Raw genomic sequence first — 25,349 nt, 5'->3', positions numbered from 1 at the left:
GAGCTTCCAAGGCATCAGAGGGATCTCATTGTTGAAAGACATCAGTCAGGAGAAGGGTACAAAATAATTTCCAAAGCATTACATATACCATGGAACACAGTGAAGACAGTCATCATCAAATGGAGAAAATATGGCACAACAGAGACATTACCAAGAACTGGACGTCCCTCCAAAATGTATGAAAAGACGAGAAGAAAACTGGTCAGGGAGGCTTCCAAGAGGCCTACAGCAACATTAAAGGAACTGCAGGAATTTCTGGCAAGTACTGGCTGTGTGCTACATGTGACAACAATCTCCCATATTCTTCATATGAATGGGCTATGGGGTAGGGTGGCAAGACGGAAGCCTTTTCTTACAAAGAAAAACATCCAAGCCTGGCTGAAGTTTGCAAAAACAAGTCCCCCAAAAGCACGTGGGAAAATGTGTTATGGTCTGATGAAACCAAGGTTGAACTTTTTGGCCATAATTCCAAAAGGTATGTTTGGCGCAAAAATAAAACTGCACATCACCCAAAGAACACCATACCCACAGTGAAGCATGGTGGTGGCAGCATCATGCTTTGGGGCTGTTTTTCTTCAGCTGGAACAGGGGCCTTAGTCAGGGTGGAGGGAATGATGAACAGTTCCAAATACCAGGCAATTTTGGCACAAAACCTTCAGGCGTACGTTAGAAAGCTGAAGATGAAGTTCACCTTTCAGCACGACAACGACCCAAAGCACACACCCAAATCCACAAAAGCATGGCTTCACCAGAAGAAGATTAACGTTTTGGAATGGCCCAGCCAGAGCCCAGACCTGAATCCAATTGAACATCTCTGGGGTGATCTGAAGAGGGCTGTGCACAAGAGATGTCACAATCGGACAGATTTGGAGCCCTTTTGCAAAGAAGAGTGGGCAAATATTGCCACGTCAAGATGTGCCATGCTAATAGACTGTAATAAATAGTGCTGTAATAAAATCAAAAGGTGCTTTAACAAAGTTTTAGTTTAAGGGTGTGCACACTTATGCAACCAGGTTATTGTGAGTTTTTTTTTTTTCCCCCTCAAAGATTTCAGTTTGTTTTTCTATTTAATTGTTCACGTTATAGGTCACATAAAAGGTGGAAAAAGTTCACATAAAAGGTGGAAAAAGTTTTGACATGATTTATCTTTGTCTCATTCTTTTACATCACAAAAACCTGCCAATTTAACAGGGGTGTGTATACTTTTTATATCCCACTGTATACAGTGGGGGAAAAAAGTATTTAGTCAGCCACCAATTGTGCAAGTTCTCCCACTTAAAAAGATGAGAGAGGCCTGTAATTTTCATCATAGGTTCACGTCAACTATGACAGACAAATTGAGAAAAGAAATCCAGAAAATTCACATTGTAGGATTTTTTATGAATTTATTTGCAAATTATGGTGGAAAATAAGTATTTGGTCACCTTCAAACAAGCAAGATTTCTGGCTCTCACAGACCTGTAACTTCTTCTTTAAGAGGCTCCTCTGTCCTCCACTCGTTAACTGTATTAATGGCACCTGTTTGAACTTGTTATCAGTATAAAAGACACCTGTCCACAACCTCAAACAGTCACACTCCAAACTCCACTATGGCCAAGACCAAAGAGCTGTCAAAGGACACCAGAAACAAAATTGTAGACCTGCACCAGGCTGGGAAGACTGAATCTGCAATAGGTAAGCAGCTTGGTTTGAAGAAATCAACTGTGGGAGCAATTATTAGGAAATGATAATCTCCCTCGATCTGTGGCTCCACACAAGATCTGACCCCGTGGGGTCAAAATGATCACAAGAACGGTGAGCAAAAATCCCAGAACCACACGGGGGGACCTAGTGAATTACCTGCAGAGAGCTGGGACCAAAGTAACAAAGCCTACCATCAGTAACACACTACGCCGCCAGGGACTCAAATCCTGCAGTGCCAGACGTCCCCCTGCTTAAGCCAGTACATTTCCAGGCCCATCTGAAGTTTGCTAGAGTGCATTTGGATGATCCAGAAGAGGATTGGGAGAATGTCATATGGTCAGATGAAACCAAAATATAACTTTTTGGTAAAAACTCAACTCGTCGTGTTTGGAGGACAAAGAATGCTGAGTTGCATCCAAAGAACACCATACCTACTGTGAAGCATGGGGGTGGAAACATCATGCTTTGGGGCTGTTTTTCTGCAAAGGGACCAGGACGACTGATCCGTGTAAAGGAAAGAATGAATGGGGCCATGTATCGTGAGATTTTGAGTGAAAACCTCCTTCCATCAGCAAGGGCATTGAAGATTAAACGTGGCTGGGTCTTTCAGCATGACAATGATCCCAAACACACCGCCCGGCAACGAAGGAGTGGCTTCGTAAGAAGCATTTCAAGGTCCTGGAGTGGCCTAGCCAGTCTCCAGATCTCAACCCCATAGAAAATCTTTGGAGGGAGTTGAAAGTCCGTGTTGCTCAGCGACAGCCCCAAAACATCACTGCTCTAGAGGAGATCTGCATGGAGGAATGGGCCAAAATACCAGCAACAGTGTGTGAAAACCTTGTGAAGACTTACAGAAAACGTTTGACCTGTGTCATTGCCAACAAAGGGTATATAACAAAGTATTGAGAAACTTTTGTTATTGACCAAATACTTATTTTCCACCATAATTTGCAGATAAATTCATTAAAAATCCTACAATGTGATTTTCTGGATTTTTTTTTCTCATTTTGTCTGTCATAGTTGACATGTACCTATGATGAAAATTACAGGCCTCTCTCATCTTTTTAAGTGGGAGAACTTGCACAATTGGTGCCTGACTAAATACCTTTTTGAACAAGTATTTGATACACTGCCGATTTTGCAGGTTTTCCTACTTACAAAGCATGTAGAGGTCTGTAATTTGTATCATAGGTACAATTCAACTGTGAGAGACGGAATCAAAAATCCAGAAAATCACATTGTATGATTTTTAAGTAATTAATTTGCATTTTATTGCATGACATAAGTATTTCATCACCTACCAACCAGTAAGAATTACGGCTCTCACAGACCTGTTAGTTTTTGTTTAAGAAGCCCTCCTGTTCTCCACTCATTACCTGTATTAACTGCACCTGTTTGAACTCATTACCTGTATAAAAGACACCTGTCCACACACTCAATCAAACAGACTCCAACCTCTCCACAATGGCCAAGACCAGAGAGCTGTGTAAGGACATCAGGGATAAAATTGTAGACCTGCACAAGGCTGGGATGGGCTACAGGACAATAGGCAAGCAGCTTGGTGAGAAGGCAACAACTGTTGGCGCAATTATTAGAAAATGGAAGAAGTTCAAGATGACGGTCAATCACCCTCGGTCTGGGGCTCCATGCAAGATCTCACCTCGTGGGGCTTCAATGATCATGAGGAAGGTGAGGGATCAGCCCAGAACTACACAGCAGGACCTGGTCAATGACCTGAAGAGAGCTGGGACCACAGTCTCAAAGAAAACCATTAGTAACACACTACGCCATCATGGATTAAAATCCTGCAGCACACGCAAGTTCCCCCTGCTCAAGCCAGCGCATGTCCAGGCCCGTCTGAAGTTTGCCAATGACCATCTGGATGATCCAGAGGAGGAATGGGAGAAGGTCATGTGGTCTGATGAGACAAGAATAGAGCTTTTTGGTCTAAACTCCACTCGCCGTGTTTGGAGGAAGAAGAAGGGTGAGTACAACCCCAAGAACACCATTCCAACCGTGAAGCATGGAGGTGGAAACATCATTCTTTGGGGATGCATTTCTGCAAAGGGGACAGGACGACTGCACCGTATTGAGGGGGGGATGGATGGGGCCATGTATCGCGAGATCTTGGCCAACATCCTCCTTCCCTCAGTAAGACCATTGAAGATGGGTCGTGACTGGGTCTTCCAGCATGACAACGACCCGAAACACACAGCCAGGGCAACTAAGGAGTGGCTCCATAAGAAGCATCTCAAGGTCCTGGAGTGGCCTAGACAGTCTCCAGACCTGAACCCAATAGAAAATCTTTGGAGGGAGCTGAAAGTCTGTATTGCCCAGTGACAGCCCCGAAACCTGAAGGATCTGGAGAAGGTCTGTATGGAGGAGTGGGTCAAAATCCCTGCTGCAGTGTGTGCAAACCTGGTCAAGACCTACAGGAAACGTATGATCTCTGTAATTGCAAACAAAGGTTTCTGTACCAAATATTAAGTTCTGCTTTTCCGATGTATCAAATACTTATGTCATGCAATAAAATGCAAATTATTTACTTAAAAATCATACAATGTGATTTTCTGGATTTTTGTTTTAGATTCCGTCTCTCACAGTTGAAGTGTACCTATGATAAAAATTACAGACCTCTACATGCTTTGTAAGTAGGAAAACCTGCAAAATCGGCAGTGTATCAAACAGGGGCGGTGTGTTCAATAGGGCGAAATGGGCGACGCACTGCCAAACGGGAAAAGGAAGGGATTTTTTTTCTAATCAATTATATCACGGCAACAGTAGTTATCAGTGTTGTAATCTAGACGCCTGATCTGCCACAGTGCCACTAAATGTCCAATCAGGGTAAAGTCGTGCTTCAAATGGCCCCCCCACTTTTGGGGCGATTTCAGTCAGGTTGAAAATCGCCCAGAAGTCTGTCATAGACTCCCATGTAAAATCTATTTTTTTCAAATTTCAGAGCTTTCAATACAATCTCTATGGGTGTCTGAGGGCTTGCACTTACGCGCTTTCGTCATACGTAACGTAACCATGAATGAACGTAACTAAGAAAAGACCGGGTAGCAGCCTCAATCAATTCACTACTATCAAAATGGCTAGGCTTCAGTCCAACTCGATTGTGTCTTTGAAAGAAGTTCCTTTTGTCGGCGAACAAATGAAGATAAATTGGCAACGAAACAATTAGGACCTCCCAGACCAAATTTAATAATTCAACAGGTTTCTACTAAAGGGGGGAAGTCCTACACCCGAGGATTTTCCAAAAAATGGTACGAACGAAAAAATAACATTGCCACTCAACTGGATGAGGGATACAGGCTAGCTGTCCGCCGCCACAACGATGAGGTTAGTGTTGATAATCACAAGTTTACTGGAGAACTGAGACCAAGTAGAGACTTTGGACAGGGTGGATATGGTTATATTGCGATATTGTCAATACAGTATATCGTAAAGTATCACTATGTAACTCGATTTCTTTCACCCCAATCCCTCAAATTAACGGTAAATAACTGAATTGTTTGCCCCACATTTAGCTAAGATGATTAGCTAGCCAGCTAAAATGTTTTATTTAGTTAGCAGTCGCATCTACAATAGTTTACTGTCAATAACATGTCTCCAAAAATGACGTGGTGTCTCCAATTGTGTTGACATTTTACAATTGCGATGCGCATCCATGAGTATCCACTTTCTGTAGCTCAGCTGGTAGAGCACGGCGCTTGTAACGCCAAGGTAGTGGGTTCGATCCACGGGACCACCCATACACAAAAATGTATGCACGCATGACTGTAAGTCGCTTTGGATAAAAGCGTCTGCTAAATGGCATATTATTATTATTATTATTATTATTCCAGCCTTGTGTAGGTCTCCAATCTTGTCCCTGACATCCTTGGAGAGCTCTTTGGTCTTGGCCATGGTGGAGAGTTTGGAATCTGATTGATTGATTGCTTCTGTGGACAGGTGTCTTTTATACAGGTAACAAGCTGAGATTAGGAGCACTCCCTGAGATCAGTCAATAAATGATTCTGGTATTGACTTATATGCTGCCCCTGTCTTCATGTTGTTGCTGGACATATCTTTTTAAAAATGTGTGTAGGTCACCTAAATCATCAGAAAAATTGCCCCCCCTGAGAATTTTTTCAGGAGCCGCCACTGGTATCAAATACTTGTTCTCCCCAGTGTGTGTATATATATATATATATATATATATATATATATATATATATATATATATATATATATATATTTTTTTTTTTTTTTTTTAAGGAACGCAGTCCGTTATTAAACTTACTCTTGAAAGTTGTAATAGTTAAATGCACAAGGTGCAATTTCAAAATTGAGTAGTGCATCATCAGTTCCTCATGTCATGTCAGTCATTGCAGACCTTAGAGAGCTATTTATAACCTGTCAGAAATGTCCAGATCAACAAGCCCATGTCAGCTAACGTTTATTTAGGTTTTTTAGCCCATAGATTTTGTTGTAATTAGACATTAGACATGTCAAAATCTATAGAATTGCAAGAACATTTGCTTCAAAACTGCAATATTTTCTTTGCACCCCATGACAAAATGTGTAGAATTGCAGGAAATAAGCTTTAAACCTTCAAAATTCTCTCCACCAACAAGAGGGGTGTGAACAGTTTGTGTCATGAACAATGCTTATGCCCATAGAAATAGACATGGTGCGTGCGCACGCGGGATGTTCCCCAATGCTAGAAGGGGGGCCCGAGTGAGAACCCCTACTCTAATCTACTGTATCTCATTTTAAACTAATACAAATCCAGGAAGCATGACTTCAGCAGCCAACTCTAATGAGAATTTTCACGAATCAAATTTCCCGTTAGTGCTGAATCGAATTGAACAGAATAAGTTACTAGCCCATGGACAGTAGGCGCCTCTGCACAAAATATATTTTTTAAATATTTGTTTATGTGTGCTTTAACGAGCACGGTCGACAATGAATTAACATAACACCACACCTGAGTGAGTCCATAAAATACAAATACACATGTAACCGTGCCAAAAACATTTACTGAAGTGAGAAGCCACATTAGATTGGAACGCTTAGTGTTTAAAAAAATCCTATTCGCCAAAATACAAATTGGGAGGCCTTTCTCCTCAGAAACTCACATCCTGTCCACAGTACTGTAAGTATACCACTCCTGGTCCAAATCCACCATTGCTCACTAAGTGTACAAGACAAACACAAGTCCTGATAAATGTGATTATTAGATGAGCAATGTAAATAACCTACTACAGTATGAGCTCTGCTGCTTGATATTCCCCAGACAGACAGAGCAGGCTAACAGAGCTTCAGTCAGTGTGTTATTTACCCAGACTGTTAGCAGGAAGGGGGCCATGAGAATGGTTGGACCGTAGCTCCAGCATAATAACAAATCCACCAGGGCCAGGAAGCCCCAGCCCAACCCAGCCAGACATTTTAGCTCAGTTCAGTTCAGCCGGCGGTGGGGGGTCTTGTCTGGTGCAGATCACATTACATCAAAGAGCTCTACTTTCACTGCTGCTGATAGCTGCTGGTTAGCGACTCTCCATCTCCAGCTCTGAAGGATGGTTTCATCCAAGTGATTGATATGGGGACAGGCAGCACTGTTGTCTAGCTAACCCCAGGGAAGATCATTTATCCCATTTATTTCAAATCAGCAGCACACAGCCCAGAACCCTTAGAGGTGGTGAATGCTGGAATCCAAGACCAGTGAGATCATAAAACTGTTTTAAGAAAATCCCCAGCTTGCAGTCTGCTTGGGAGGAATAAAAGCAGTAGAGGAGGAGAGATGTTTATTTTATCAGTGGGCTTTTAAAAGGCCTGGCCATTATTCAGGGGCTTCAAAGTACAATATTTCAACCACAGACCTACCAGGGTTCTATGATCTAACTGTAAATCCCTGTTCTAGTCAGCTGATAGCAGTGGGAGGACTAGGACCAGAGGGTGTTAATCATAAAAGCCTTTCTCACCAAGTTCATGAGTTCTGTAAATAGTGACAGATAGTAGCATAACATAGTATTGTACATCAAGTGTGCATTTATGTAGCTTCTAAGCAGCTGGCTATTCAATAAATTATTTACCATATGCCAAAAATGTGATTTACTGTATGTTTCAATGGTGGCTTTAATTGTCACAGTGATCCACAATGCATTAGGATCATCTGGAGAGGTTTATGATTAATATCTCACCATCATCTAGGTACATCTGGTCCAGTTCCTGTGGTTCCTGTTTGATGTTGATAGCCAGTGTGGGGCTTGACGAGCGGCCGCCTCTCTCTGGCACTTTGGGTAACTGTTGGGTCACTGGGCTAGAGCTGCCACTGATGGGCTGGGGCGGCGTTAGGCAGTGGGTGGGGGAGAACGGGGCCTCCGGGCCGCTGGTGCCAGGGGTGGAGGGCTGCGAGCCTGGGGAGGACGAGGCACTACTGGGCGGGTAGAGGACAGGTTGCGGCTGGTAGCGTCCAGGAGTCTCCTGGATGATGGAGACATGTGGGATCGGAGACTGGGATGGGCCTGCTGACAGGCACTTGGAGAAGGGTGTGGTGGGTGACAGGTCATGCAGTTTGGGACTGGTGCTGGGGGAGGATGAGGAGGACAGTGAGGAAGGCTTCCCTCCCAGTCTCTGTTGGCAAGCAGGGTAGGCACCCCCCACGCACAGCCGGAGTTCTGTGGGTATCATGGAGGTCATGACCTGTGGGGTGTAGTAGGGCTTGGGGTGTAGCGCCAGGCCAGAGCCACGCTGGGGACCGTAGTCATCATGCGGCTCCATTTTTATCATTGGAACTGAACAAATGAGAAAAAGGAGAGGAAAAGGAGAAACATTTATAAACATACCGTTTGATCTCCTGTCAAGTGTGAGCGGGTGAGAGAGTGAGAAAGTGTCAGTGAGTGAGTGGGTTTGTGGCTAGGATACCCACAGCCAAACAAACACTCTCATCAATGAGACTCTGTGTCTGGGCCTAAGCTCTCCCACCCTGCTGAAAATATTCAAAAATGAAACAAAGGGAGAGAAAAAAAGGGATGAATCATCACCACAAGAGACTTCCAGCTGGTTCTATAATAAAAAGGCCTATTTTCTTTGGATCCGACCCCATCACTAGTATCCTATAAATGTACATTATGAAATATGTTGCTGCTGCAGAAGCTACATACTGTACCCAACTGATATCTACAACTTGAAATAAATTACTGCTCTCTCAAAAAACACAAAAAAACAGTTTTAGTCAATATGCTATATAGTGTTCCTTTAAACAAGACTTCACAGACCACACTGTCCAGACAGCTTGTTTCGTGAAGAGACTCTAGAGTCTAACCCTTTAAGAGACACTGACCAGGCCCAATGTCCCCTCTCTCCCCCTCTCTGACTCTCACCAGAGGCTGAGGACAATGTTGCACTTTCAGAGGGGACAGCGACTGAGGCACGTCAGTGCCCACATACAGGGCTGGGACAGCAGTTAAATCAGAGCTTTGAACCACCCACTGGATGCTAGCTAGCTCCAAGCCGGCTACAATTAGAAGTGTTTATTTATTATTAATTTTTTCATTTGAGCTGGTGTGGCATTTTTCATTTAGTCTGGCAACAGGTTGGCTATTCACATAACACAGCGTTCCCATATACCTTCTCCACCCTGGTGCAGTCCACTCCAAGTGTTCTTATAGCTACAGGTATGGAAAATACTAGATTTTATGGAGATGTCTTTTTACAATGGGAATAACTCAAACCATCGCTTTGTCCCTCCCTTGAACACCCCCAGACAAAGGCGGAATACATAATGTTTGTGTTCTTTGCTTCAGATGTAAAAATTGTGATTAAAGTTTTCTTATTGGTCTGTGATATGAAAGGACAAGGATAGACAAAAGAGGAGTAGGGTTAGGGTAATGGGTAGAGAGAGATAGAGAGAGGAAAAGGGAGAGAGAGCGAGAGAGCGAGAGAGAGAGAGAGAGAAAGGGAGAGAGAGAGAGAGAGAGAGAGAGAGAGAGAGAGAGAGAGAGAGAGAGACAGATAGAATGAAAGAGAGTTTACCATTGGCAGGCACGTAGGTGAAGCACTGGTATTGGCTCCTTTTCCTCTTGCCATTGCACACATAGAAGTTCACCTGAACAGGATTGGATATCCTCTGGTTCCGATAAGGAGGGATTTCAATGAGAAGAGATGTCTGCAATGCAAAGTCATAGGCAATGTCATCCATAGTGAGACACAACCGAGGCCCATATACATGCACATAGATGCAAATAGAGACTGTTAGTTACACATACATTCAGACACACAAAAATGCTAAGATATTCTCAAAAATGTATTTTGCAAACTAAGGACACATCTGAGATGTGTCACAGATAGCCATCAGGTTCCTTTCTTTAAATCATGCTTTTATTTGGGGACAACAGCCTTTTCACAACAGCCACTTTATCCTGCACAGTCATTTTATATCCCATTCATGGAGTGTATGTGATCCTCCAGTCCAGATGGGGAATACAGTGACAGCCCGTACGTGAGGTAAGGTTATACAGTAAACCACGGTTGTTTTCATGGTGAGTAACTACACATTCATCCAGGGAGTATCCAGATGTTTCATTTCCCCCAGCACTGCTCCCTGCTGTCTACGAGGTAAACGCAGGCCAAGACTGAACGTGTGTGATTGGGTTCAGCTCAGTCTGTGACCAGACCAGAGTACTACACTGCATGGAGTTTTACAGACCTGGGTTCAAATACTGTTTGGAATCATTCAAATACTTTTAGTGTTTGCTTTAACCTGCCTGGAGTGCCAAATGGATGGGACTGGTGCTGGTGCAGTTTTGAGACTATTCTATTGGATCCATTGCACCAGGCAAGCTCAGTCAAGCCCAGCTCAAGTATTTGAAATTCATTTGAATAGAATTTGAACCCATGTCTGGAGTTTAACTCAATCTATTGCAGACTGATGGAGGTGCTGAGCAGTAGCCAGACTGGAAATTATTTATCTTGGCTTTAGGCTTTGGAGGAAGGTTGCCCCTGACAGGTGCAGGTGAGGCCTGACACACGTTATATTAAATCAGTACAGCCGTAAACCAAAGTGAAGCCAGATGAAGCACTTCTGTTGCATAGCACGCGCCGGCTTCCCTCTTCTCTAGCCTCCGCCCTGATAATGCAGGATTACTTAATGAAAAACGGTCAAAATAGAGTTTACTGTTTTAATCTATCATACTTTCAGTCGTGAACTGTGTCTGGAATGCTAGGGACTGTGGACAGCATTTATTTTATAGTGAGGGGGGAAGCAATAGATAAGAAAGTGAGCAGGGAGGAAGGTATTAAGAGGATCAAAAACACACACATGAATTCATTCTTTTTTCATTCTCATTCCTACCAGATTGCCATTGTTCTACAACCACTACTTTTCCTTTTCTCAATAAACTTTTGAGTTAATCGGCAATGACATGTTCAATTGCACACCTTATACCTAATTTGAGTAACTCCCATCACAAAAGACAATTGTCTATATGACTAAACAGTGATATAGCCGACATGGAGAAGCTACAATAGGCCTAATCATCAAATTATTCACGAGTAACACCTCTACATTATGGTTTACTCCTCTTTGAGTCTTCCCTTAGGGGAAGACAGGACATTGACTGATGCGGTGAGGTGTTTTAAATTCCTCAGTGCTGAATGTGTCGTCTCGTAGCTTTGTAGCACAATAGGCGAGGTTAAACCTGGCCAAGGCTCTGTCGGTGTTTAGAATGGGACTGATCCAGCAGTCTGGGCTGTAAAGAAAGCCCCTCGTCTGTTTGAGATTCACACAGATGTGTCCCAACAGCAACAGTGAGTGTGTGCCCTACTGAAAAAAAACAGCATAAACCATCATCGGCTGGTGACCAGCCTTCATTGTATTTTCGCTGGTGACCAGCCTTTGCTGTGTTTTTGCTGGTGACCAGCCTTCACCCACAAAACCAGCATCAAGTCACATAATAATAATAATTATTTGTACCTTTATTTAAGGGAGTCACCATTGAGACCAGGGTCTCTTTCGCAAGGGAGCCCTGCCCATACAATTCACAAGATAACATCAAATCTAAATCAGATATAGTGCAAAAACAAACTAACATACAGCACAACACTGGCTTGCAATGTGATGGCTAATTCCTATTTGAATAAAGCCTAAGTGGAAATATTCAACAATTGGGCATTTATTCACCCACAATCTGCAATCAGAATGATTCTTCTTCTTCTTCTTCTTCTTCTTCTTCTTCTTCTTCTTCTTCTTCTTCTGTGGGTTTTATGGCGGACTACAACCCAAAAAGGTGTATTGCCGCCACCAACTGGACTGGTTGAAAAACCAAAAAAAGGTTAAAAAAAATCCATACGTGATAGGGAAACTATCTTAATCCACCCAAATAAAAATAGTAATTTGACAAAAACAAAACAAAACTCCCACTTCTTCCTTCTTTCAAATCTCCTTATCTCCCTTCTCAGGCTCTAGGGCCTGAGAGTGTAGTACGCCTTGTGACAATATTCCATGTAACTCCTGGACCTTCTCGCCACCTTGGCAGTGCCATTAATCACCATAGCTATAAAGGCCACAAAGTCCACCTTCTTAACCTTTAAAATGTCAGGGTCCTGCTGGTGAAAGGCAACCCCTGCAGCCTGCAGTGAAGACCTATCTACCACCATGGACTCTTCAGGAGCACCATTCAAACCCTCAACCCTTTTAACAGCTGCTGCATATGAAATGCTCTGGACAGCCCTGACTTTGGCCACCTCACGCTCTTTCACCCTTGTTGGGCATTCCAAAGACGTGGCTTCTTGGTTCACACCGCAATTACAACATTTTCATCACTTTTAAAACACATGACATTATCTTTTCCACAACTTGGACATCTCGGCTTCTCCTTTCTGCAAACACTTGAAACAATGACCAAAAGCTTTACAATGATCATACTGCATTGGTCTTGGGATAAATGCTGTGACTCTAGTTTATATACCCCAACTGCACTTGAGTAGGGAGAGACTCCATATCTTCATTCACCACACGATTCATCCGACGTGCATCAATCACTCCAGGAATATCTTTCATCTCTTCAACATCAACTTCCCACGAGACTCCAGATATTACCCCCTTGAGGGGTGCCTGTTCCGAAGAGACACACACGACACTTCAAACTTATAAAATTGGGTGAGACGCAACACACGTTACTTATGATCTGCAGAAGTACAACAAATCAAAACAAGCCCGCCTCTCGTGACCTTCACAGCCTTCATTTTAACCAGCACTCTCTCCACCAGTTTGGATATCTCAAATGGATTCTTCAGGATTGGTAATCCGATCAGCTGCTCCTCATTAACAAACCGTACTCCAACAAAATACGAAAGGACATTCTCAGCACTGTACACTACTTTGCACAGTTTTCCTTCTCCTTGATTCTACCGCCATTAGATTCAGAGTCCACTTCATCATCCGCCATCTCGTGAGAACAACCGCACTCAAATCCCTCTAATGCATTCAACAACAACAAAAAACACTGGCAAATCGCAATCAGGATGACTGCCAGGGTTAGACAGATAAAATAATGAGACTACCTAAACCATCTAAACTGGAACAACCATTTCAGTAACGGGTGCAACTAACAGATCCAACTAACAGATTGAGTTAGTTTAGAAAAACTTTTTGTAGCATAATATACATTCATTGATTAATGAATCAATCAATGTACATGCCAAAACATAGATATTGACACAAACAATTCTAAAAATCTAACTGCAATAGAGCATGCTGGGAAATATGATAATGATGGCCGTGGTTTTGCAGACCAGCTTGACCAGACCATGCTGGACCAGCATACACTCAGCATGCAAAACATTTTTTTTCTTGAGGGTTCTTTGTCAGGGGTGAGGGTGATATGTGTAACCATTTTTTGTTTGCATTTCAGTAAAAAATACTTTACTGCTTTGATGTTTCTGAATAACCATCCTGTGCTTTCCCTCTCCTCCATGTTTTCCTTTTATTCAATGAAATGCTACACTGTTAAAAAATCCCTGTAATTTTACAGTATACTACAGGCTATTGGTTGCAGTGAAAGTATGGTAAACAACAACAAGTTATTGCCTTTTTTACAGCTGAATTAAGGTGTTATTGCTGTAAAAGGGCGGTATGCTGCTGAATGCTGGTTACTTGAAACTATACCTCACTTAGGATTTGAATTCACAACCTCTTGGTTGCTAATGACCTGCATTTCCTGCTACACCACCAGGTATGTGGGCATGACAGAGATTGGCCACAGATTTAATGGCAAAAATAAATTTCTGCACTTTGCTCAAAGTTGGCCAGAATCAAGTCATTAATTGTCAGAATATCTGACAATACCAACATAATAAATGGCAGTGCTCAGGAACAATTGATGTAAAGCGTTCTTAATGTGGGCCTTGGTCATAATAACCAGCTGACACTAGTAGGGGTGTATCACTCTCTCTCTGCTCCCCCATGTGCGCATAACAATTTAGCTGAATTTGCTATCTAAGTCTGGTAAATCTGAACTATTAATTATGGGCGATTTTAATATTGATTGGAGGACGCCAGTGTCAGATACGCTGAAAGATATTTGCTCTGAGCTAAACCTGTCTCGGCTGATAACTGAGCCTATACGGCTGAATCATAAAGATCCATCGAAATCTACCCTGACTGATCTTATTTTGAGAAATACTCCAGATAAATACAGTGGGGGAAAAAAGTATTTAGTCAGCCACCAATTGTGCAAGTTCTCCCACTTAAAAAGATGAGAGAGGCCTGTAATTTTCATCATAGGTACACGTCAACTATGACAGACAAATTGAGATAAAAAAATCCAGAAAATCACATTGTAGGATTTTTTATGAATTTATTTGCAAATTATGGTGGAAAATAAGTATTTGGTCACCTACAAACAAGCAAGATTTCTGGCTCTCACAGACCTGTAACTTCTTCTTTAAGAGGCTCCTCTGTCCTCCACTCGTTACCTGTATTAATGGCACCTTTTTGAACTTGTTATCAGTATAAAAGACACCTGTCCACAACCTCAAACAGTCACACTCCAAACTCCACTATGGCCAAGACCAAAGAGCTGTCAAAGGACACCAGAAACAAAATTGTAGACCTGCACCAGGCTGGGAAGACTGAATCTGCAATAGGTAAGCAGCTTGGTTTGAAGAAATCAACTGTGGGAGCAATTATTAGGAAATGACAGATGACTGATAATCTCCCTCGATCTGGGGCTCCACGCAAGATCTCACCCCGTGGGGTCAAAATGATCACAAGAACGGTGAGCAAAAATCCCAGAACCACACAGGGGGACCTAGTGAATGACCTGCAGAGAGCTGGGACCAAAGTAACAAAGCCTACCATCAGTAACACACTACGCCGACAGGGACTCAAATCCTGCAGTGCCAGACGTGTCCCCCTGCTTAAGCCAGTACATGTCCAGGCCCGTCTGAAGTTTGCTAGAGTGCATTTGGATGATCCAGAAGAGGATTGGGAGAATGTCATGGTCAGATGAAACCAAAATATAACTTTTTGGTAAAAACTCAACTAGTCGTGTTTGGAGGACAAAGAATGCTGAGTTGCATCCAAAGAACACCATACCTACTGTGAAGCATGGGGGTGGAAATATCATGCTTTGGGGCTGTTTTTCTGCAAAGGGACCAGGACGACTGATCCGTGTAAAGGAAAGAATGAATGGGGCCATGTATCGTGAGATTTTGAGTGAAAACCTCCTTCCATCAGCAAGGGCATTGAAGATGAAACGTGGCTGGGTCTTTCAGCATGACAATGATCCCAAACACACCGCCCGGGCAACGAAGGAGTGGCTTCGTAAGAAGCATTTCAAGGTCCTGGAGTGGCCTAGCCAGTCTCCAGATCTCAACCCCATAGAAAATCTTTGGAGGGAGTTGAAAGTCTGTGTTGCCCAGCGACAGCCCCAAAACATCACTGCTCTAGAGGAGATCTGCATGGAGGAATGGGCCAAAATACCAGCAACAGTGTGTGAAAACCTTGTGAAGACTTACAGAAAACATTTGACCTGTGTCATTGCCAACAAAGGGTATATAACAAAGTATTGAGAAACTTTTGTTATTGACCAAATACTTATTTTCCACCATAATTTGCAAATAAATTCATAAACAATCCTACAATGTGATTTTCTGGATTATTGTTTCTCATTTTGTCTGTCATAGTTGACGTGCACCTATGATGAAAATTACAGGCCTCTCTCATCTTTTTAAGTGGGAGAACTTGCACAATTGGTGCTTATAAGCAAAAACTGAAGCAGGAAGCACCAGTGATTCGGCTAATAAAAAAGTGGTCAGATGACGCAGATGCTAAGCTACAGGACTGTTTTGCTAGCACAGACTGGAACATGTTCCGGGATTCTTCAGACAGCATTGAGGAGTACACCACATCAGTCACTGGCTTCATCAATAAGTGCATCGATGATGTCGTCCCCACAGTGACCGTACGTACATACCCCAACCAGAAGCCATGGATTACAGGAAACATCCACACTGAGCTAAAGGGTAGAGCTGCCGCTTTCAAGGAACGGGACTCTAACCCGGACGCTTATAAGAAATCCCGCTATGACCTCCGACGAACCATCAAACAGGCAAAGAGTCAATACAGGTCTAAGATTGAATCATACTACACTGGCTCTGACGCTCGTCGGATGTGGCAGGGCTTGAAAACTATTACAGACTACAAAGGGAAGCACAGCCGCGAGCTGCCCAGTGACACAAGCCTACCAGACGAGCTAAACCACTTCTATGCTCGCTTCGAGGCAAGCAACACTGAAGCATGCATGAGAGCACCAGCTGTTCCGGACGACTATGTGATCACGCTCTCCGTAGCCGATGTGAGTAAGACTTTTAAGCAGGTCAACATTCACAAGGCCGCAGGGCCAGACGGATTACCAGGACGTGTACTCCGAGCATGTGCTGACCAACTGGCAAGTGTCTTCACTGACATTTTCAACATGTCCCTGACTGAGTCTGTAATACCAACATGTTTCAAGCAGACCACCATAGTCCCCGTGCCCAAGAACTCTAAGATAACCTGCCTAAATGACTACCGACCCGTGGCACTGACGTCTGTAGCCATGAAGTGCTTTGAAAGACTGGTCATGGCTCACATCAACAGCATAATCCCAGAAACCCTAGACCCACTCCAATTTGCATACCGCCCCAACAGATCCACAGATGATGCAATCTCTATCGCACTCCACACTGCCCTTTCCCACCTGGACAAGAGGAACACCTACGTGAGAATGCTATTCATTGACTACAGCTCAGCATTCAACACCATAGTGCCCTCAAAGCTCATCACTAAGCTAAGGATCCTGGGACTAAACACCTCCCTCTGCAACTGGATCCTGGACTTCCTGACGGGCCGCCCCCAGGTGGTAAGGGTAGGTAACAACACATCTGCCACACTGATCCTCAACACGGGGGCCCCCTCAGGGGTGCGTGCTCAGTCCCCTCCTGTACTCTCTGTTCACCCATGACTGCATGGCCAGGCACGACTCCAACACCATCATTAAGTTTGCCGACGACACAACAGTGGTAGGCCTGATCACCGACAACGATGAGACAGCCTATAGGGAGGAGGTCAGAGATCTGGCCGTGTGGTGCCAGGACAACAACCTCTCCCTCAACGTGACCAAGACAAAGGAGATGATTGTGGACTACAGGAAAAAAAAGAGGACTGAGCACGCCCCCATTCTCATCGACGGGGCTGTAGTGGAACAGGTTGAGAGCTTCAAGTTCCTTGGTGTCCACATCACCAACGAACTATCATGGTCCAAACACACCAAGACAGTCGTGAAGAGGGCACGACAAAGCCTATTCCCCCTCAGGAGACTAAAAAGATTTGGCATGGGTCCTCAGATCCTCAAAAATTCTACAGCTGCACCATCGAGAGCATCTTGACTGGTTGCATCACCGCCTGGTATGGCAACTGCTTGGCCTCTGACCGCAAGGCACTACAGAGGGTAGTGCGTACGGCCCAGTACATCACAGGGGCAAAGCTCCCTGCCATCCAGGACCTCTATACCAGGCGGTGTCAGAGGAAGGCCCTCAAAATTGTCAAAGACTCCAGTCACCCCTAGTCATAGACTGTTCTCTCTGCTACCGCACGGCAAGCGGTACCGGAGTGCCAAGTCTAGGTCCAAAAGACTTCTCAACAGCTTCTACCCCCAAGCCATAAGACTCCTGAACAGCTAATCATGGCTACCCGGACTATTTGCACTGCCCCCCACCCCATACTTTTTACGCTGCTGCTACTCTGTTAAGTATTTATGCATAGTCACTTTAACTCTACCCACATGTACATATTACCTCAACTACCTCAACTAGCCGGTGCCCCCCGCACATTGACTATGCAACGGTACCCCCCCTGTATATATAGCCTCCCTACTGTCACTTTATTCTATTGTATATATAGCCTCCCTACTGTCACTTTATTTTTACTTCTGCTCTTTTTTTCTCAACACTTTTTTGTTGTTGTTTTATTCTTACTTTTTTGTTTAAAATAAATGCACTGTTGGTTAAGGGCTGTAAGTAAGCATTTCACTGTAATGTCTGCACCTGTTGTATTCGGCGCATGTGACCAATAAAATTTGATTTGATTTGATTTGATTTGACTAAATACTTTTTTTCCCCACTGTATGTTGCTAGTGGGGTTTTCCCACTTTTTAGTGACCATTGCCCAGTTGTCTGTGTCAGCGATGTGAAAATGCCTAAATCTAAGCCTCATGTTGTCACGGTTTCGGCCGAGGCTGCTCCTTCTCCTTGTTCGGGCAGGCTTCAGCGGTCGTCGTCCAAGGAGTACTAGCTGCCACCGTTCGTTGTGTCTGTGTGTGTTTGGTTTGGTCTGATTTGTTACACCTGTTGCTCATTTCGTCTTGATTATGTGTCCTTTAAGTTCTCGTTGTTTCTGTCTTGTGGTTGTGTGTAGTTGTTCTATGTCAGCAGGTGTTGCCAGTCAGTTTGAGCTCTATGTTATTAGAGAGTCCGCACGTTGTGCGTTTGTTGTACTTTTACGCTGAGTGCGTTTATTTTTCCCTTGTTCAACCGGCTCTGTTTATAGCCGTTGTTTCTGTGGACTTTATTAAAGTGTTTTTGGACTTGCATCTGCATCCTGCAATTGATTCCACACCACACCTACGCCCGGCCTTGACAGAACTACACACCATTCATGGAATCAGCAGGAGCAGCAGCAGCGACCGAGTCATGGGAGGAGCGCGTCCGCGGACAGGATGACAGGATAGCCCAGATCACCAACACATTACAAGGAGTAATGAATACCCTGCATCGCCTGGAGACCAGTTGGGCACCCAAGCCTCCTCCCACAGTACCACCAGCACCAGTCAGTCCCTTAGTCCACGCTCCGGAACCCAGTGGGATTCGGCTCTCGCTCCCGAGGGCGTATGATGGTACCGCTGCCGGGTGTCAAGGTTTCCTCCTACAAGTAGAACTCTACCTCGCCACCGTACACCCGGTGCCCTCGGGACCCGAGAGCGTTTCCGCCCTCATCTCCTGTCTCACCGGCAAGGCGTTGGAGTGGGCCAACGCCGAATGGAGGAGAATAGACCCCGCGACGATCACCTATGCAGAGTTCTCCCGTCGCTTCAGGGCTGTATTCGACCATCCACCTGAGGGGAAGGTGGCGGGAGAACGTCTATTCTACCTCCGACAGGGGAAGAGGAGCGCACAGGATTTTGCACTGGAGTTCCGGACTCTAGCGGCAGACGCAGGGTGGAATGAGCGGCCCTCATAGACCACTTCCGCTGCAGCCTACGGGAGGACGTCCGTCGTGAGTTGGCCTGCAGGGACACCACCCTCACGTTTGACCAGTTAGTTGACATGGCCATTCGCCTCGACACCCTGTTGGCCACCCGCGGACGTCCTGAGTGGGGGTCGTCCATTCCACCCTCCAGCACCTCCGAGCCTAGTCCTATGGAGCTCGGGGGTGCTGGCGCTAGAAAGGAGAGGAGAAGGAGCCCCAGGGGAACCAACCCCTGTACCTACTGTGGCCGTGGAGGACACACTGCGGCCAGGTGCTGGGGGGTCTCCTAGGGGAGAGACGGCAGGCCACGCTCTGGGGAGTCCCTCCAGGTGAGTAGGCGCCCCACTTACCCAGAGCTCTCTGTTGATCACCTAACCATACCTGTTTGCTTCCCACAGGTTGCACCTCATGCCCAGCATAAGGCGCTAGTAGATTCAGGCGCAGCTGGGAATTTTATAGATCGGCGATTTTGTGCTGAGTTAGGGATTCCCCTCCTTCCAGTCAGTAGTCCCTTCCCTGTACATGCTTTAGATAGCCGTCCGTTGGGATCGGGGTTGATTAGGGAGGTCACAGCTCCACTTAGGATGGGGACGCAGGAGGGTCATGAGGAGACTATTCAGCTATACCTTATAGACTCTCCTGCGTATCCGGTGGTGCTGGGGCTTCCCTGGTTGATTACTCATAATCCCTCTATTTCGTGACAACAGAGGGCTCTCAAGGAGTGGTCTGTCCAGTGTGTAGGGCGATGTCTGGGCGTTTCCGTAGGGGCGACCTCGGTGGAAAGTCCAAACCAACTGCCGGCATTGCACATTCCCCCCCAGTATGATGATTTAGCAATTGTGTTTAGTAAAGCGAAGGCGACGCAATTGCCACCACATAGACAGGGGGATTGTGCGATAGACCTCCAGGTAGGAGCTGCGCTTCCGCGGAGCCATGTGTATCCTCTGTCTCAAGAGGAGAAGAGAGCTAGGAGACTGAACCCTCGCCAGGCTAGGTGGAATATGTTTCTGGCCCGGTTCGTTTTTAAGATCACGTACATCCCTGGGTCCCAGAATGGTAAGGCAGATGCTCTGTCCCGGCGGTATGACACGGAGGAGAGGTCCGTTGAGCCCACGCCCATACTCCCGCCGTCTTGCCTGGTGGCACCGGTGGTGTGGGAGGTCGATTCCCGAAATCGAGCGGGCGTTGCGTGACGATCTCTAGCCCTCCACAGTGTCCTGTGGGTCGGACGTACGTGCCGTTCGAGGTTCGGGATCGACTTATATATTGGGCTCACACGTCAATCTCCTCTGGACATCCAGGGATTGGCCGGACGGTGCACTGCCTTAGCACTAAGTACTGGTGGCCAACGTTAGCCAGGGATGTGAGGGTTTATGTTTCCTCCTGTTCGGTATGTGCCCAGTGTAAGGCACCCAGACATTTGCCCAGGGGTAAGTTACAACCCCTGCCCGTTCCACAACGACCCTGGTCTCACCTCTCGGTGGATTTCGTTACTGATCTTCCCCTCTCCCAGGGAAATACCACCATCCTGGTCGTTGTGGATCGGTTCTCGAAGGCCTGTCGTCTCCTTCCCATGCCGGGTCTTCCCACTGCCCTACAGACCGCTGAGGCACTATTCACTCACGTTTTCCGGCATTACAGGGTACCCGAGGATATAGTGTCTGATCGAGGCCCCCAGTTTACCTCTCGAGTCTGGAGAGCGTTCATGGAGCGCTTGGGGGTCTCGGTGAGCCTTACCTCGGGGTACCACCCGGAGAGCAATGGGCAGGTTGAACGAGTAAACAAGGATGTGGGTAGGTTTCTGAGGTCGTATTGCCAGGGCCGGCCGGATGAGTGGGCGAGATATGTTCCCTGGGCCGAGATGGCACAGAACTCTCTCCGCCACTCCTCCACTAAACTAACCCCTTTCCAGTGTGTGTTAGGGTACCAGCCGGTTCTGGCACCTTGGCATGAGAGCCAGATCGAGGCCCCTGCGGTGGATGAGTGGGTGCGGCGCTCGGAGGAGACGTGGAACGCTGCTCACGTACATCTGCAGCGGGCCATCCGTCGACACAAGGCGAGCGCCGATCTCCACCGCAGTGAGGGACCGGTGTACGCACCGGGAGATCGAGTCTGGCTCTCGACCAGAAACCTGCCCCTCCGCCTGCCCTGCCGGAAGCTGGGTCGGCGGTTTGTGGGGCCGTTTAAAGTCCTGAGGAGGTTGAACGAGGTGTGTTACAGATTACAACTTCCTATTGAGTATAAGAATATTACCCCCTCGTTCCATGTGTCTCTCCTCAGGCCGGTGGTAGCTGGTCCACTCCAGGAGTGTGAGATAGCAGAGACTCCTCCGCCCCCGCTGGACATCGAGGGGGCTCCGGCGTACACAGTTCGGTCCATCCTGGATTCGAGACGCCAGATGGGGGGTCTCCAATATCTCGTGGAGTGGGAGGGGTACGGTCCGGAGGAGCGGTGCTGGGTGCCGAGGAGAGATATCTTAGACCCGTCTCTTCTGACTGAGTTCCATCGTGGTCATCCCACGCGCCCTGCTCCGCGTCCTCCTGGTCGTCCCCGAGGCCGGGGTCGGCGCACGGCTGGAGCCGCGCGTCAAGGGGGTCAGCAGGTGTTGCCAGTCAGTTTGAGCTCTATGTTATTAGAGAGTCTGCACGTTGTGCGTTTGTTGTACTTTTACGCTGAGTGCGTTTATTTTTCCCTTGTTCAACCGGCTCTGTTTATAGCCGTTGTTTCTGTGGACTTTATTAAAGTGTTTTTGGACTTGCATCTGCATCCTGCAATTGATTCCACACCACACCTACGCCCGGCCTTGACACATGTCATCACTAAGAGGAACTTTAAAAACTTTAGCCTTTTTACATTATCTTTATATTGCTATCCCTGAATCTGATTTAGCTTTAAGATTTTTTGCAATGTCTTCAATACTATTGTAGATAATCATGCCCCCTTCACAACACAGAGTTAAAGGAATATAGAATGCCTGGTTCATTCCTGAATTATACGAAGTCATTCATAAGAGAAATGTTGCCTGGGTCAAGGCCAGGAACACAGGCTTAGGCTCGGATTGGCAATGTTTTAGGCAACTAAGGAATCAATGTGTAAGACTGATCAAAAATGCTAAATCTGATTATTATGTAACCACTTTTTCTGATTGTAAGGGGAACTGGGCTAAATTCTGGAAAACTGTCAAATCTCTAAAGGGTTGCACTTCCTACTCTCTGTCCCAACAAATTAACTCAAAAATGCCATCATTGATGCACTTTAGTACTGCTTGGTGACCTAAATTGGGATATGCTTAATACCCCAGCCATCCTACAATCCAAGCTAGATGCCCTCAACCTCACGCAAATTATCAACGAACCTACCAGGTACAACCCTAAATCCGTAAACATGGGTACCCTCATAGATATCATCCTGACTAACACACCCTCTAAATACACCTCAGCTGTCTTCAACCAGGATCTCAGCGATCACTGCCTTATTGCCTGCGTCCGTAACGGGTCCGCGGTCAAACGACCACCCCTCATCACTGTCAAACGCTCCCTAAAACACTTTAGCGAGGAGGCCTTCCTAATTGACCTGGCCCAGGTATCCTGGATGGATATAGATCTCATTCCGTCAGTAGAGGATGCCTGGTTGTTCCTTAAAAGTAATTTCCTCTCAATCTTAAATAAACATGCCCCATTCAAAAATACAGAACTAAGAACCGATATAGCCCCTGGTTCTCCTCAGACTTGACTGCCCTTGACCAGCACAAAAACATCCTGTGGCGTACAGCATTAGCATCAAATAGCCCCCGCGATATGCAACTTTTCAGGGAAGTTAGGAACCAATATACACAAGCAGTCAGGAAAGCAAAGGCTAACTTTTTCAAACAGAAATTTGCTTCCTGTAGCACTAACTCCAAAAAGTTTTGGGACACTGTAAAGTCCATGGAGAATAAGAGCACTTCCTCCCAGCTGCCCACTGCACTGAGGCTAGGAAACACTATCACCACCGATAAATCTACAATAATCGAGAATTTCAACAAGCATTTTGCTACAGCTGGCCATGCTTTCCATCTGGCTACCACTAACCCGGCCACCAACTCTGCACCCTCTGCTGCAACTTGCCCATGCCCCCCGCTTCTCCTTCACACAAATTCAGACAGCTGATGTTTTGAAAGCGCTGCAAAATCTGGACCCCTACAAATCAGCTGGGCTAGACAATCTGGACCCTTTCTTTCTAAAACTAGCCGCCGAAATTGTCGCAACCCCTATTACTAGTCTGTTCAACCTCTCTTTCATAACGTCTGAGATCCCCAGAGATTGGAAAGCTGCCGCGGTCATCCCCCTCTTCAAAGGGGGGTGACAATCTAGATCCAAACTGCTACAGACCTATATCCATCCTGCCCTGCCTTTCGAAAGTATTCGAAAGCCAAGTTAACAAACAGATCATCGACCATTTCGAATACCACCGTACCTTCTCCGCTATGCAATCCGGTTTCCGAGCTGGTCACGGGTGCACTTCAGCCACGCTCAAGGTCCTAAACGATATTATAACCGCGATTGATAATAGACAGTACTGTGCAGCCGTCTTCATCGACCTGGCCAAGGCTTTCGACTCTGTCAACCACCGCATTCTTATTGGCAGACTAAATAGCCTTGGTTTCTCAAATGACTGCCTCGCCTGGTTCACCAACTACTTCTCAGATAGAGTTCAGTGTGTCAAATCGGAGGGCCTGTTGTCTGGACCTATGGCAGTCTCTATGGGGGTGCCACAGTGTTCAATTCTTGGGCCGACACTTTTCTCCGTGTATATCAATGATGTCGCTCTTGCTGCTGGTGACTCTCAGATCCACCTCTACGCAGACGACACCATTTTGTATACATCTGGCCCTTCATTGGACACTGTGTTAACAAACCTCCAAACGAGCTTCAATGCCATACAACAATCCTTCAGTAGCCTTCAACTGCTCTTAAACACTAGTAAAACTAAATGCATGCTTTTCAATCGAACGCTGCTAGCACCCGCCCACCCGACTAGAATCACCACTCTCGACGGGTCGGACCTAGAGTATGTGGACAACTACAAATATCTAGGTGTCTGGTTAGACTGTAAACTCAACTTCCAGACTCACATAAAGAATCTCCAATCCAAAGTTAAATCTAGAATCGGCTTCCTATTTCGCAACAAAGCCTCCTTCACTCATGCTGCCAAACATGCCCTCGTAAAACTGACTATCCTACCGATCCTTGACTTCGGCGATGTCATTTACAAAATAGCCTCCAACACTCTACTCAGCAAATTGGATGTAGTCTATCACAGTGCCATCCGTTTTGTCTCCAAAGCCCCATACACTACCCACCACTGTGACCTGTACGCTCTTGTTGGCTGGTCCTCACTACATGTCCGTCGTCAAACCCACTGGCTCCAGGCCATCTATAAATCACTGCTAGGCAAATCCCCGCCCTATCTTAGCTCATTGGTCACCATAGCAGCACCCACCCGTAGTCTGCGCTCCAGCAGGTATATCTCACTGGTCATTCCCAAAGCCAACACCTCCTTTGGCCGCCATTCCTTCCAGTTCTCTGCTGCCAATGACTGGAACGAATTGCAAAAATCTCTGAAGCTGGAGACTCTTATCTCCCTCAATAACTTTAAGCATCAGTTGTCAGAGCACCTTACCGATCACTGCACCTGTACACAGCCCATCTGAAATTAGCCCACCCAACTACCTCATCCCTATATTGTTATTTATTTTGCTCTTTTGCACCCCAGTATCTCTATTTGCACATAATCTCTTGCACATCTAGCATTCCAGTGTTAATACTATTGTAATTATTCTGCACTATAGCCTATTTATTGCCTTACCTCCATAACTTGCTACATTTGCACACACTGTATATATATTTTCTGT

The 25,349-nt window shown here is 45.8% G+C and overlaps 1 protein-coding gene across 1 annotated transcript in view; it reads right to left on the bottom strand.

Moving 5' to 3' along the window:
* The window catches only part of LOC121554012 (nuclear factor of activated T-cells, cytoplasmic 1-like), a 75,680-nt gene that overhangs the window by 22,520 nt on the left and 27,811 nt on the right, over window positions 1-25,349 (bottom strand). Inside the window, exons 8-9 of the mRNA XM_041867447.2 lie at window positions 9,703-9,835; window positions 7,869-8,462 (exon numbers count right to left, since the gene is read on the bottom strand). Of these exons, the coding sequence (XP_041723381.1) occupies window positions 7,869-8,462; window positions 9,703-9,835 (727 nt within the window). The remainder of the gene's footprint in view (window positions 1-7,868; window positions 8,463-9,702; window positions 9,836-25,349) is intronic.

Source organism: Coregonus clupeaformis, chromosome 38 (genome assembly GCF_020615455.1).
Source record: "Coregonus clupeaformis isolate EN_2021a chromosome 38, ASM2061545v1, whole genome shotgun sequence".
In the NCBI taxonomy this organism is placed as follows: domain Eukaryota; kingdom Metazoa; phylum Chordata; class Actinopteri; order Salmoniformes; family Salmonidae; genus Coregonus; species Coregonus clupeaformis.
The sequence above is the reverse complement of the archived record's forward strand: the minus strand, read 5'-3'. Positions and strand labels throughout refer to the sequence as shown.